Source organism: Mesoplodon bidens (assembly GCF_964165515.1).
Source record: "Mesoplodon bidens genome assembly, chromosome: 7".
Classification (NCBI taxonomy): domain Eukaryota; kingdom Metazoa; phylum Chordata; class Mammalia; order Artiodactyla; family Ziphiidae; genus Mesoplodon; species Mesoplodon bidens.
The window spans coordinates 107,226,049-107,241,757 of NC_138164.1; the positions used below are offsets into that span (position 1 = coordinate 107,226,049).

Here is a 15,709-nt window from a genome sequence, read left to right on the forward strand (position 1 = left end):
CCAGCCTGATGCTTCCCTCCCCAACCGGTCTTATTCTATCCAACGTCAAGCCTGTCCCTGGGTCTCTCACATCCTCACCCTACTGCCGTCAGCTGGTCCAAACCCACTATCCCTTCTGCTGAGCCGCTCAGTCACTCCCACCCCACCCCATCCTTTCCCCTCAGAGCAGTAGTCAGAGACATCTCATCAAAAGGGAAATCAGACCCCATCACCCCCTATCAACACCTTCCAGACTGTACACCCCTGTTCACAGCAGCATTATTCACGATAGCTAAAATGCAGACACAACCCTAGTGTCTATCGACAGATGAATGGATAAGAAAAATGTGATCTAGACATAAAATGGAATCTTATTCTGCCTCAAAGAGGAAAGAATTCTGCAACATGCTACATGGGTGAACCTTGAGGACATTACGCTGAGTGAAATAAGCCAGTCACAAAAAGACAATTATGGCATGATTCCACTTTTATAAGGTACTTAGACTTGTCAAAATGATGGAGATGGGGCTTCCCTGGTGGCGCAGTGGTTGAGAGTCCGTCTGCCGATGCAGGGGACACGGGTTTGTGCCCCGGTCCGGGAAGATCCCACATGGCGCAGAGCGGCTGGGCCCGTGAGTCATGGCCGCTGAGCCTGCACGTCCGGAGACTGTGCTCCGCAACGGGAGAGGCCACAGCGGTGAGAGGCCTGTGTACCGCAAAAAAAAAAAAAAAAAAAAAATCATGGAGATGGACAGTAGAACAGTGGTTGCCAGGGGCTGAAGGAAGCAGGGTGGGGAGTTGGTGTTTAGTGGGTACAGAGTTCCAGTTTTACAAGATGAAAAGAGTTATGGGGGTGGATGGTGGTGATGGGTGCCCATCAGTGTGAAAGTATTTCATACCACTGAGCAGGACACTTAAGAACGGCTCAGAAAGTAAATTTTATGTTATGTGCATTTTAACACAATTTTTTTTTAAGGCAGTGAACAAGGAAACCCCTTCCAGAGCATAAAGAAGTTAACTGGAGGCCCTTCGGGATCTGGCCCCCACTCCCCACTCCAGGCACAATGCCCCTCAGTGCTCCGGACAAGCCCAGGTCCTTCCCACCTGAGGGCCTCAGTGCTGGGCACCCCCCTCTGCCCAGGCCCCTCCCCTGTAGATCTTGGCACCGAGTCACCTGCTCAGAGAGGACCACCCCATCCCCCCACTAAGTAGTCTCTCTCTCCTTTTCCACCATAGGGTCCCCGCTTCGTTCTCCCCTAGCGCTTAGCACACCTGCGAGTGTTTCATTTGTCTCACCGTCTGCTTGCTGTCTCCCCACCAGAGTGAAGTTCCACGGCAGCAGGGACCTGGGCCCGCCTGGTTCATTCCTGCCTCCCTGTTGTGGGTCGATGCTGTCCTGACAGCAGATGCTGAGTCGGAGTCTGGGGTACAAGATTATTCCTAGGGATCAATAACTGTGAAGAAGGGCTTCCCTGGTGGCGCAGTGGTTGAGAGTCCGCCTGCCAATGCAGAGGACATGGGTTCGTGCCCCGGTCTGGGAGGATCCCACATGCCGCGGAGCGGCTGGACCCGTGAGCCATGGCCGCTGAGCCTGCGCATCCGGAGCCTGTGCTCCGCAACGGGAGAGGCCACAACAGTGGGAGGCCTGCTTACCGCAAAAAAAAAAAAAAAAAAAAAAACACTGTGAAGGGAAATGGGCGGAATCTGGGCTGGGCAGAGGGGAAAACCGGCCTGCAGGCCACGCAGGCCCGACAAAGACTTGGCCAGCCAGGCACAGCGCACTGGAGTAAAAGGACCACCTGCTAGAGCTGCCCCGCACGGCGCAGAAGCACCCTTCTTGCTTGGTCACCAGGTACGAGCGCCCCGGGGAGGGTGTGACCTTGAGCAAGGAGCTCCCTGCAGCTGCGGCAGACCGCCCGGGACTGGGCAGACCCCCAGGACTGGTCACTGGCTGCTCTCTGCTGACCTCACTCCTCGAAGCCCAGCGGCAATTTCATCTTGAAGGGGCTCCAGAGCAGGGCTGCTCCATGTCTAAGCCAACGCCTAACTCCTAGCACAGTGCCTGAAACTCCTAGCAGGTGGTCAGCACTTATTGAATGAATGAATGAATGAATGAATGAATGAACATTTGATTGAATCTTGAAGTACAGATAGGATTTGGAGGAGACAAGGCAGATGTGTGTTCCAGGCACGAGGCACAGCTTGTACAAAGGTAAAAAGGCATGAAGAAAAACGAGGCATTTTCCCAAATCGGCAAATACTAAGATAGGGTTAAATTCCCAAGCAGGGGAGCAGAGGAATACGGCTCAAGTGGTAGCAAAGGCCAGTGGACAAGGGCCTTGTAATAAATCACACTTGAATTTTATCCCATCCGCCCAAGGAGGCTTTAAAAGGGTTTCAAAAAAGAGGAGGAGGGGCTTCCCTGGTGGCGCAGTGGTTGAGAGTCCGCCTGCCGATGCAGGGGACACGGGTTCGTGCCCCGGTCTGGGAAGATCCCACATGCCGCGGAGCGGCTTGGCCCGTGAGCCATGGCCGTTGAGCCTGCGTGTCCGGAGCCTGTGCTCCGCAGTGGGAGAGGCCACAACAGTGAGAGGCCCACATACCGCAAAAAAAAAAAAAAAAAGAGGAGGAGGGCTTCCCTGGTGGTGCAGTGGTTGAGAGTCCGCCTGCCGATGCAGGGGACACGGGTTCGAGCCCCAGTCCGGGAAGATCCCACATGCCGCGGAGTGGCTGGGCCCGTGAGCCATGGCCGCTGCGCCTGCGCGTCCGGAGCCTGTGCTCCGCAACGGGAGAGGCCACAGCAGTGAGAGGCCCGTGTACCACAAAAAAAAAAAAAAAAAAAAAGAAGGAGGAGGATGTGATCAGCAGGCTTTAGAAAGATCATTCTTGTGGCCTTTCCCAGGATGGCCAAGGAGGACGAGCTAGGAGGCAGAGGCCGTTTACGAGGTGACTTTGACCCGGGCAGGCCTGTGTTCTAAGGCACGAATACTGGAGAGAGAAGCAGGCAGCCTCTCACATAGCATCAGGAGGCCAGAAGGGGCCACGGCCACAGCCTGGAACCACCAGTACGTAAGCTCGGTCAGTGAAGAATCAACGTCTAAAGAACAAGAAGGTCGGTCAGGGAGGAAAACAGGAAAGGACTGAGTCGTGGGAGTGCAGGTGGGAGAACAGTTCAAGAAGGAAACGGGCCAAGGCCATTAAGAGGTCAAGTGCAATAAGGCCCAAAGTGCCCGTAGATTTGCCTTCAGGAGGGCAGGACTCCAGACCCAGCTGGTGCAGTGCGTCCTCCAGCCTGACCTGGGGCTTGGGTTTCAGGGGCCTTCTGGAGAACTCCTTCACCTGTCAACATGCTTCAGTCCAGGTTCCCCCCCAAGTCTGACCATGAGATGCTCTGGACCGTGGGACCCTGGAAGCTTAAGGTCCAGCCATTTCCTTGGAGAGGAGCCCATTGAAGTATCAGGAGTCCCGAGTCCTAGTCCTGTTGCTGCCACTGCTATGGGGCCTTAAGCCTCAGTTTCTCCCAGGGTGATGTGTCCAGGTGGGCTCTACAATTGCTTCTATCTGTCGATCTGGACTGCCCGGTGCTCAGGTTCAAAGAGAGTGGCACAGGCGGCCAGCTCTCCAGACCCTCTGACTTGGGAACCCTTGCTTCCTCCACACTGGACCCTGGGTTCCCCCCTCCCAAGTGGCCTATTGTGTGAGCTCAGTTTCCATGGGGACAGAAACCGGGTTGAGAAAGGAGAATGTTTACTTTTTCCACTGAGCTGATGCCCATGTAAACAGTGTGGTCCCATTAGTGGAGCCCTCGCCCTGCCCTACCCGCTCCAGGAACATATAAGAAGATACCCGGATGGGCACATCTCCCACAAGACCACCAGATCCAGAGACAGGGACGGAGCCTCCCTCACCAGCCTCCCTCCCACCATGAAGCTCGCCATTGCCCTCACCCTGGTCTCCCTGACTCTCTTCTGCAGCCCTGGTGAGTGTCCAGAGCCCTCCGCCCCAAGCCGAGCTCAAGAACTCTCCCAGTTCTTCTCGAGAGAGGGGACGGCTGTCCGTGCCCTCTGTTTAGCTGCCGGGAGAGGCTGGGAAAGCTGACTCCCAGCCAGGAAGCTGGGTCTAGCGAGCAAGCTCATCTTGGGAACTTGGGGAGAGCCCCGAGGCTGTGGGGAAACCTGAAAAGGACCCCATCTTCCATATCCAACAACCTCAGAAGTGCAGGGAATGGAACAGACTGGAGGGAGGGATGGAGAATATCCCACCTAGATGCAATGACCAGCGGAATGAGAGTAACAAACAAGCTTCTCAAAGCCCAGGCCTGGACAGACCCCGAGATGCCAAGAGACCTGGATGCTGCCTCCGGATTTGGGGTCAACACACCACTCTGGCAGCCAAAGGGGCTGGAAGGAGCCTCATGGGTTCCAAAGAAACCCAACCCAAGGCAAGGTCTCCCATTCTGCACAGAGAGGAATATTCTAGAAAGGGCTCTTCCCTTTGGGAAACTGCCAACTCAGAATGGAGATTTCTAAACATTTTCTGTCCTCTGCAAGAAAAGGGTTAGGAGTCTCTGAAGAGTTGCAGCTGTCACTAAGAGGAAAGGAATGGGGTGGGGGGTGAATCACACACCCCCCAGAAACCCCCTGGTCTCTTGGGAGCTGGGTTACTGAACTGTTTTTCACTCTGTGTCAGCCTCTTCTACTCCTTCTACAACCAAAAATTTTAAACAAATTCCCGTTAGTTCACTTTCAAAGTTTCCTGACAACCATGGAGGTACGTTTTATGACCTTGGCGAGGCAGGGGAGTTAGTTAGGAAACCAAGACCAAGAGGCAGTGGGAACAACTGTGGTGCAGAGATGTCTATTTTAAAGGGGAAATAACATCATTTGGACTGAAACGTATGTTAATTAGAAGATCTCAATGCCAGGTACAGAGCGGGGTGGCTCAGCAAGACAGGACTGAAGTATGTTAGGAGGTGGGGCTGGGATGCGTTGGTATGTTCCTGTGTGTGCACATATGATAATACCAATAATAAGGTCTAACATTTATTTAGCCCTTACAATGTGCCCATCACCGTGCTGAACCCCGTTCACCGCAACCCTATGAAGTGGGGACGTTATCCCCATTTTACAGATGAGAAAACTGAGCTAAAGAAAGATAAAGTAACTTGGCTGATGGCATAGTAAGTTGCAAAGCAGGGATCTAAGTTCTGGAGAGGGTCTGACTTGGAGTGGCCACTTTGAGTGGGGCCCTGGAGCCCAGGCAGGGGAGTTTGCCACCGGGCAGCAAATTCAAGGACGGGGATTTGAGACTCAGTAGGAAGATGGGCAAGCAGGGAGTAGGGGATGGTGACTCTCCCCACATTCCTGGGGGCAGGGACCTAAAAAGGAGCACCACCGGAGGCGGGGTAGGGAGAACTCTGGTGAAGGGAACATGGCAGGGCCAGGAATAGACGCAGAGGTATGTCTGTGTGTGGATGAGCCCACAAGGCCTGGAGCCCACAGTGGATTCCTCTTCTGGGCCAGGCTCGGGGGCTCATGCTTGGCTGGTACCAGTGCCTCTTCCTGCCAGAGCCTGACTTTGTCACGTGTGGCTCAGACCATCACTAACCATCGGTAAGAGGCATGTGGGAGCCAAAACCCTCGACGGCCTCTTCTCAGCCCCCGCACGCACACCAAACAAATCGGATCAGCAGCTTCTATGCTCAGTGCCTGCCTAGAACTCTATCAGAAAGAGCCAGTAGCACCTTGCCCACCACAACCCAGGCAGTACAAGGGAGGCTCAGGCGAGCCAGGAAAAGCTGGCCGCAACCCAGAAGGCATCCACATGGCGTCAAAGAGCCAACTGCTTGGAGTGCCACCAGGTCTCACATTCAAGGCCGTCGATGAAAGGGCTGCTATTTCTTGCTGACAGGCCCAGCTATGTGCATCTGGGCCAGGCCCAGGCAGGAAGCTGGCCAGTGTAGACAAGGGCCTGGATACACGTGCTCTCTCTTTTCTGTGCTCCAGCATCTACAGAGGTCTGCCTGAACTTTCTACATGTCGTTGAAAGCCTCTTCATGGGCACGCTTTCCAGCTATGAGGCTGCCCTTGAACCCTTCAGCCCTGAGGAAGACATGAAAGATGCAGGGGCCCAGTTGAAGATGCTGGTGGACATCTCCCCCAGAAGGCCAAGGACAGCATGATAAAGCTCACGGTACACGGCTCCCTCCTCTCCCACTGCCCAATGGAGGATTTCCCACATCCCTCAGGTGCAGTGTCAACTCCCTTTGGGAACCCTTTTGTAATCCAGAGAGGAGAGTCATAGTGCAAATGTCCCCAGGGAGCAGACACAGCCATCTTACTTTTTTTTTTTTTTTTTTTTTGCTGTGTTGTGTCTTCGTTTCTGTGTGAGGGCTTTCCCTAGTTGTGGCAAGCAGGGGCCACTCTTCATCGCAGTGCACGGGCCTCTCACTATCGCAGCCTCTCTTGTTGTGGAGCCCAGGCTCCAGACGTGCAGGCTCAGTAGTTGCAGCTCACAGGCCTAGTTGCTCTGCGGCATGTGGGATCTTCCCAGACTAGGGCTCGAACCCGTGTCCCCTGCATTAGCAGGCAGATTCTCAACCACTGCGCCGCCAGGGAAGCCCCATCTTACCTTTTCTAAAGAAGCTTCTGAGGGACTTCCCTGGCGGCCCAGTGGTTAAGTGGTTAAGGCGTTTTCACTGCAGGGGGTGTGGGTTCGATCCCTGGTCAGGGAATTAAGATCCTGCATGCCGTGCGGCCAAAAAGTTTAAAAAATTAATAAATAAAATAAGAAAATAAAAATAAAGAAGCTTCTGAGAAATAGTCTAAGCTTAGCTCCTCCCAGAAACACCGAACCTCTTAGGTGACATTGAAGTTTCTGGGTCTGACTTTGACGTTCATTCACTATTGTATTGGGTTTTTTGTTTGTTTGCTTTAGGACAAAATAATCAAAAGCCCACAGTGTGCTTAGGATTTAGAAGCTGAAGATCTCCACCTGCCGAGGCCCCTGCCACTCCCCGGATGTTTCCTTCACTCCATCCCCACCAGCGCCGTCTGGCTCCCTGCAATAAAGTACAAACATCACATCTCTGTGTCCCCATCTCTTTTTTATTCACCTGCTAGAGTGAGAAGGTGTGCTGCTCCTGGGGTACGTTTAGAGCAAAAAAAAAGCAGTGGCCATGGAAACACATCCCCAAGGGGCCCAGGCCCTGTCTCACTTCCGGTCCACAGGTGGCCAGACCAGCTTCTAGCACATACTCCCTGCCATGGGCAGAGAGCTGGCCTGGAATCGTTCCCAGGGCCTTGCTCAAACTTGACCTACAGGGGAAGGTGGGGAGAGGTTAGACAGGGTGGCAGCTGACCTGAGGCTGACCTCTCTAACACCCATTTAATAATGGAAGTAAGTGTTCTGTTTCTTCCAGATCCTTTGGGATCCCACTCTTGGGTGGTAAAAGAAATATTTCAGGTGATTATGCTACCCAGGCATGCCTGCAGACAAAGATGGAGCTTTCCAGAGAGTTCTGTCTCCCAAAGATAAATGGTGGGGCTTCCCTGGTGGCGCAGTGGTTGGGAGTCCGCCTGCCGATGCAGGGGACACGGGTTCGTGCCCCAGTCCGGGAAGATCCCACATGCCGCGGAGCAGCTGGGCCCGTGAGCCACGGCCGCTGAGCCTGCGCGTCCGGAGCCTGTGCTCCACAACGGGAGAGGCCACAACAGTGAGAGGCCTGCATACCTCAGGAAAAAAAAAAAAAAAAGATAAATGGTGGACTTTTCAAGCATTTTGACAGAGCAGTAGGGTGCTATGAGGGGCTGAGTGGCCCTGTGACAGTCCTGCAAATCACACCCAGCACACGACTGACGCCCTCCACCTACAGAAGGATCAGATTCCTAAGAAACTTAGGAAACAAAGGCTGGAGGGAGGAACAGATTCGATTCCTTGATTAGGAATACAGTGTCCTTGGGGCTAATTTCAAGGAGCAATAGCCTCTGAGGGGCATCCCCAGAGAAGGCAGGCTGTTTCACTCACTTCATATTTGCTACACGAAATTATTTGTCAAACTATTTTTTAAAGCAAAAACCCTCTACTCATGCATTTTCTAGATCCTTTATCAGTCATCATTGTTAGGACATCCTATTTCCAGGCTGAAATTGCAGAGGCCTACGTGTCAAACTGTCCATTCACGTCAGTCTCTGCCCAGAAGAGGAGTCTGGGGGGTGGGTGGGTCGGGACCAGGCTGGTCAGCACCTAATGACTGCCATCCACTGGCGATGGTGCTCTTGTTCGACCCTGAAGCCCCTCTCTGACCTGCCCCCGTCTCCCGCCGTTCCCTGAGTCCCCTCCCAGGCAACTTTCACGCCACCCCCTTTTTGTCTTGTGGCGAAGGAGTCTTCAGGCGTGAAATCAATCCCTGGGTGTTTACCAGCACTTTCCATGTGTTCATAGTGGTGCTGGGCGTTCTGAGGAACCCGGGAGCAGATTTCATAACCCAACAAATATGCATGAAGCCCTTGCTCAGCGCCAGAACCACACTGAGGCCCAAGTAGAGCAGAGTGAAGAAAACAGTGGCCTCTCCTCTCAAGGAGCTGGCAATCTAGCAGGGAAGATGGTCAGCGCCCTGCAAATCAACAAGGAAACAAATAGACAGATAGAGAGAACTCTGATAAAAGCCTAAAAGAAATACAGGGAGTGATGTGACCAAGAGCAGCATGGACAGGCCAGCCCGGGAGTCCCGCTGCTCAGGGTCTGAGCAGGGATGGGCGGAATTCAACGAGGTGGGGGGAGGCGGACAGAGCATTGCAGGCAGAGGGTGAAGCAAGAGGGAAGAGGGGAGGCTGCCTGGGCTTCTTCCTGAGCCCCTGCTCTTCTTTTTTTGTTGTTGTTGTTTGTTTGCGGTACGCGGGCCTCTCACTGTTGCAGCCTCTCCCGTTGTGGAGCACAGGCTCCGGACGCGCAGGCTCAGCGGCCATGGCTCACGGGCCCAGCCGCTCCGCAGCATGTGGGATCCTCCCGGACCGGGGCACGAACCCGTGTCCCCTGCATCGGCAGGCGGACTCTCAACCACTGCACCACCAGGGAAGCCCAACCCCTGCCCTTCTTGAGGCCCCACTGAGCCCTGCCCTTGGGCCCCAGGAGAAAATTCAGAACCTTCTAAAGGGAGTTCCCTTGTGGCCTAGTGGTTAGGATTCTGGGCTTTCACTGACAGGGCCCAGGTTCAACCCCTGTTGGGGAACTGAGATCCTGCAAGCTGTGTGGTGCAGCGAAAATAAAACTAAAAAAGGAAAGAAAGAACTTTACCTCCAGGTTTCTATCACCTGCCACCAAAACAGCCCAGACCTCTTCCCCTTATATCCTACCATCTACCCAACATCTCAAACTCCTCTTGTCCAACAGAAGTCTGATTGCCCCCCACCCCACCCCATCTCTTTCCAATCTCTGTAAATTCTATCCCTAGCCGCCCAGTTGCTCTCGCCTGAAGTCCAAGGGGCATCCCCGGCCCTTCCCTCTCCAGCACTGCCACGTCCAGCCAAGCAGGTTACCTCCAAAGCACCTCTGGGAACTGTCTCCATGTCCACAGAGCCACCCTGGGCCACACTACCCATTCCTCTGCCGCACAACCGGGGGCAGGGAAGCCTCCTAACTGGCTCCCAGCTCACACTCTAGCGCCCCTGCAGTCCACACTCCACACTGAGGCCAAAGTAGTTTTTATCAAATGAAAACCCCCTTCCTGGGCCACTTCCCCCACCCCAACCAAGTAAAGCCCTTCAAAGCTTCCCAGCACTCTTCTCATAACCTCCAAATGCAGAACGGGCTCATCACCCACCCTCTCATCTCCCACCCTCCTTCCCACTGCTCACTCCATCTCTGCAGTCCACCCCTCTGGCCTTTAGTTTTTTTAAGAACCAAGCCACCAAGCCCCTCCCTACTTCAGGGCCTTGACACAGGCCACAGAGCATAAGCTGCTCAAAAACTATTGATGGGGCTTCCCTGGTGGCGCAGTGGTTGAGAGTCCGCCTGCCAATGCAGGCGACATGGGTTCGTGCCCCGGTCCGGGAAGATCCCACATGCCGTGGAGCGGCTGGGCCCGTGAGCCATGGCCGCTGAGCCTGCGCGTCCGGAGCCTGTGCTCCGCAACGGGAGAGGCCACAACAGTGAGAGGCCCGCGTACCACAAACAAACAAACAAACAAACAAACAAAAACTATTGATGATTGCTGTAAAAATTCCCCCTAGGGACTTCCCTGGAGGTCCGGTGGTTAAGACTCTGCGCTTCCAATGAAGGGGGTGTGGGTCCCATCCCTTAGTTCCATCCCCTTAGGGGGAACTAAGATCCCACATGCCTCCTGGTGCGGGGGAGCGGGGGATTCGCCCTAGAGCGAAATGGGCAAAGGCTAGAACTCGTCCTAAAGATGGGTCCCATGTGGATATAAATATCCCCCAAACATCCCCTGTCCCTGTGGCAAATGGTCCCTGTCCAGGCCACACCATCCCCAGCAATTGAATGAAAGTGGAGGACGCGCACAGGGAAGTGGGAATGGAGAGGGCATAAGCAGAGAGCACGCAAGGAGAGGTCTGAAGAGAGAGAGACACCTCTTCCGTCCGGATTTTTCCAAGAAGCAACGTGGTCCCACGGGGACGCGCCTCCCCCGCCCTCAGCGGCCGGTGCCGCCGAGACCACTGGGGGGCAGTGTCGACCAAGGTGTCCAGGAGCGGACGCGCTGGTCCGGCCCTGGAGCTTCTGAGCCCTGCGGCTCCACCCAGCCCGGCTCACTCCGCGGGACAGATGATGAAACACAGTTCCTCTCTAGGGATCTTTTATCATCTTTGATTGCTTTAATTTGATTTTTCAGGGGGTTTTTCATCAGAACTCTGAGGAAAAGCAAGGGCAGTCACACAAAGTTGCTGCCCGCTGAACCCTGCCAGTGATGTGTCAACGCTTTTGGAATTAGTAATAATCCCATTCCCAAACAGTTCCAAGGGCGAGTCCAACGGAATCCACAACGATGGCCCCAGAGGTACAGAGGACCACGGGGCGCTGGTGGAGCTGACCTTTGACCTCCATCCACCCCATTTTAAAAGTCTCAAGTAACCTAACAATTTCTTTTATTGATCGCTTACTCGCTGGCAGGCATTTTTTGCAATTTCTTATTTATTCCTCACACAACCCGGATTCCAGAGCCCAGGCCCCAACCCCTGCCCTACAGAGAGTAGGATCCCAGACGCAGGAATTTCCTGAGCTAATAACTGAAGTGATACCGATGAGAAATGTCCACCCACCCTGCCCCAAACACACACGTGTGTGCATGCTTGTGCAGACACACACACACAAACCGTTTGTAAAGCCATTGCACCCCTCCCTCATTGTGTGCCGCAAAAGAGGGCCTGTGACTGTAAACATTCCAGAGCAGGTCAGGGGGATTGGCAATTCCAGAAGATTCTTGGTAGAGGGTGGGGCGCCTCCTGCCTCCCCCTCCTCCCCCACTTCCTCACTGCGGAGTCCCCGGGGCTCCTCTGAGCCATCCCCCTAGATGAGTGTTGTCCAAACAGATAAAGATCCAGGGTCATAAAAGGGTGAGAATTTTAATTACCTAGTCACAACTGGGGAAATATTTACCTAGGGCAAATACAACAGGTATCTGCGGATAAAAGGGAGTCTCCACCTCAAGGGAGACAGAAATGTACATTTCGTTTGAAAAGAGCAGAAGGCAAGATGAACCGATCACAGCCACGGAACTAGCACGTATCTGTGCGACGCATGTTGCCAGAAAGCAAAAGGAGATTAGAGAAATGAAGGTACGTCACTGGGTTCTTTTTTGTCTTTTTTTTTTTTTTTTCCTGGCCTACGTTATATAGCACGAGTCTGCAAACTACGCCTGGCAGGCCACACTAAAGCCATGGCTTATTTTTGAACAGACCTCAAGCTAAGAATGATTTGTACATTTGAAGAAGGAGGAGGAGGAGAAAAAGCGTGTCCAGCCCTGGATCATATAAATATATAATTATATAATCAGCCTTTTTCACTGTGAATCTGCCAAACTCTAAAACACAAGGAAGCCAATGTATGAATATAAGCTTCCTGCATTTGAGAAGTATTATGCACAAAGTGTGTAAAGAAAAAAATGTAGAATGCATCTCAATAAAGCCAAAAAAAAAGATTAAAAACAAGAAATGTATTTTTAGCACTATATTACTTTTAGCATTTTTTAGCATTCATACCTCTGAGGAGCCCAGGGGAAAGATCACATTTTTTCTTTTTTTTTTTTTTTGTGGTACGCGGGCCTCTCACTGTCGTGGCCTCTCCCGTTGCGGAGCACAGGCTCTGGACGCGCAGGCTCAGCGGCCATGGCTCACAGGCCCAGCCGCTCCGCGGCAGGTGGGATCTTCCTGGACCAGGGCACGAACCTGTGTCCCCTGCATCGGCAGGCGAACTCTCAACCACTGCGCTACCAGGGAAGCCCCACATTTTTTCTTGATCACGTTGTCAATGAAACCGTGAATCTGGGTGAAATTGATCTTTGAAAAGTATATTACTTTGCCACCAAAGGGACATTTACCCTTTTTTTAAAAAATAAATGTATTTATTTTTCTTTGTTTATTTTTGGCTGCACTGGGTCTCCGTTGCTGTACGTAGGCTTTCTCTAGTTGCGGCGAGCAGGGGCTACTCTTCGTTGCGGTGTGCGGGCTTCTCATTGAAGTGGCCTCTCTTGTTGCAGAGCACGGGCTCTAGGCACGCGGACTTCAGTAGTTGGGGCACGCAGGCTCAGTAGTTGTGGCTCGAGGGCTGTAGAGTGCAGGCTCAGTAGTTGTGGCACACGGGCTTAGTTGCTCCGTGGCATGTGGGATCTTCCGGGACCAGGGCTCGAACCCGTGTCCCCTGCATTGGCAGGCAGATTCTTAACCACTGTGCCACCAGGGAAGCCCGGAACGTTTACTCTTGAAGAAAGCTAAAGATATATGTATGCATATAGCTGATTCACTTTGTTATACAGCAGAAACTAACACAACATTGTAAAGCAATTATACTCCAATAAAGATGTTAAAAAAAAAAAAAAAGCTAAAGAGGAGTGGTCATTACCAAACATTGCCACCACGTTGCAAAATCCAAAGACTTGCCCTTGCTATGTCAATGCCTAAATTGATGGATCAGTAGGAAAGCTGCAGTTTTACACCCTCAACATGTGAGAGGATTAATGTTAGCCAGGCAGAAAAATCTATAAATGATTCACAAGGCAGGAAGAGGAAGTGAAACCAGCCCTTACCAACTTTATGAAGATGATATGGATAAAATGATGTCTAGTTTATGGCTAATGCCAGCGTGCTGTTTGCAAATGCCAGGGGATTTGTGGGTAGTAATTCACCGTAGGGTGATTGCTGTTCAGAATGGCTTCAGACAAATGATAAAAAAAACCTTGATTGATGAGGAAGGGGCCACATAAACAATGCCTTCTGCAACGTGTAATTAGGGAACGTTCCTCCCAGGCACTTATGGAACACACCAGCGGGCACGTGGAAACCATGTGAGCATGAATCATTAGGAGTTAGCCACCCAACGGATTTCTGTGAGAAAACCAAAATTATAACGCTATAATACATGCAAATATAAATAAATCTGAAAATAGATTCAGCTTAGCATGCACGGTCGCAGCAGAATGGATAAACCAGGCATTTGGAACTCAGATTTGTCCCCCATCAAGTGAATGGATTCCTAGCCTATGACAGTAGCCTAGATAACTCCTAAAATATCTAAAGTTATGTGCCTGCAGCACCCAAGCATCCTGTGTGACTGCAAGACATGTAGCTACAGAGAGTCCTTTAAAATTCCCTCTTATGGCCCTGGTGACACATGTAGATAGTCCTTCAGCTCTGGGACAGGATGGAGATGCTGGTCAGGGACTCCTTGGGAGAGATAAGATGAGGGCCAGGCCTCAGGGCACTGGGGCCAGAGGAAGGATCTCTTGACCTCTGACCCTATGCGTCCATTGGTCTCTGAGTCCGTCTCTTCTCAATTTACCTTGAATGTGTCCCCTTCTCCTTACTCTGATTCCAGTAGCAGGTCTTTACCATCTGTGGCCTGGAGTATTGCAAATAGTTCTCTAACCTAGTTTCCTATGTCTCCTATAACAAATCACCACAAACTTAATGGCTTTTTTAAAAAATTCACATTTATTATCTTACAGATCTGGAGCTCAGAAATTCAAAATGATTTCACTGAACTAAAAATCAAAGTGTTGGCAGCCTGTGTTCCTTCTGGAGGTTCTAAGGGAGAGTCTGTTTTCTTGTTTTTTCAGTTTCTAGAGGCAACCTTCATTCATTGGCTCGTGGCCCCTTCTCTCACCTTCAAAGTCAGCAGTGCAGCCTCCTCTTCTGCCTCCTTCTCCCATGCGGAAGGACCCTTGTGACTGCACTGGGCCCACCCCAGTAATCCAAGATGATCTCTTCATCTCAGCATCAGCTGATTAGCAACCTTAATTCCATCTGCAACCTTCATTTCCCTTTGCTAACAGGCTCCTACAGGATAAATTCCAGATTCTTCGCCTGGTCCAGGAGGCCCTCCTGAGAGCCTGGTCCTCCCCGGTGCTCTGGACTCAAATCCTGCTGCTTCCCCCACCTACGCTGGGGGTACAGCAGTGGACAAGGTTTGGAAATAAGATTGCCCTCCAGGAAATGCAAATCAAAACTACAATGAGGTATCATCTCACACCAGTCAGAATGGCCATTATAAAAAAATCTACAAACAATAAATGCTGGAGAGGGTGTGGAGAAAAGGGAACACTCTTGCACTGTTGGTGGGAATGTAAATTGATACAGCCACTATGGAGAACAGTATGGTGGTTCCTTAAAAAACTAATAGTAGAACTACCATACGATCCAGCAATCCCACTACTGGGCATATACCCTGAGAAAACCATAATGCAAAAAGAGTCATGTACCACAGTGTTCATTGCAGCTCTACTTACAATAGCCAGGACATGGAAGCAACCTAAGTGTCCATCAACAGATGAATGGATAAAGAAGATGTGGCACATATATACAATGTAATATTACTCGGCCATAAAAAGAAACAAAATTGAGTTATTTGTAATGAGGTGGATGGACCTAGAGACTGTCATACAGAGTGAAGTAAGTCAGAAAGAGAAAAACCAATACCATATGCTAACACATATATATGGAATATAAAAAAAAAAGGTCTGAAGAACCTAGAGGCAGGACAGGAATAAAGACGCAGACATCGAGAATGGACTTGAGGACACAGGGAGGGTGAAGGGTAAGCTGGGATGAAGTGAGAGAGTGGCATGGACATATATACGCTACCAAATGTAAAATAGACAGCTAGTGGGAAGCAGCCGCACAGCACAGGGAGATCAGCTCGGTGCTTTGTGACCACCTAGAGATGTGGAATGGGGAGAGTGGGAGGGAGACGCAAGAGAGAGGGGATATGGGGATATATGTATATGTATAACTGATTCACTTTGTTATAAAGCAGAAACTAACACACCATTGTAAAGCAATTATACTCCAACAAAGATGTTAAAAAAAAAAAAAGATTGCCCTCCAGGTTAGGCTGGTAAATTCACATATGGTATATGGGGTGAGCTATCTATGGGGATGAACCAAGAGATTGTCTCTAACTAGGAGAAAAGAATGCAGCCACACCCTACACTCCAGCAAGGTGATGAGGGAGTCATCTGGGGGGCAGGACCAGAATCTGGGTGTCGTGTAGGACATGGAAATCT

General features: G+C 51.5%; 1 protein-coding gene across 2 annotated transcripts in view; it reads right to left on the reverse strand.

The window, feature by feature from the left end:
* Positions 1 to 452: 452 nt before the first annotated feature.
* AHNAK (AHNAK nucleoprotein) overlaps positions 453 to 15,709 on the reverse strand; it is a 107,329-nt gene continuing 92,072 nt past the window's right edge. The window contains exon 6 of one of the 2 annotated variants that reach the window (XM_081241495.1): positions 453 to 685. In XM_081241495.1, the coding sequence (XP_081097621.1) occupies positions 468 to 685 (218 nt within the window). In that variant the 3' untranslated portion in view covers positions 453 to 467. Of the gene's footprint in view, positions 686 to 12,854; positions 12,920 to 15,709 lie in introns of those variants that run through there. The other variant, XM_081241497.1, reaches the window with a different exon arrangement.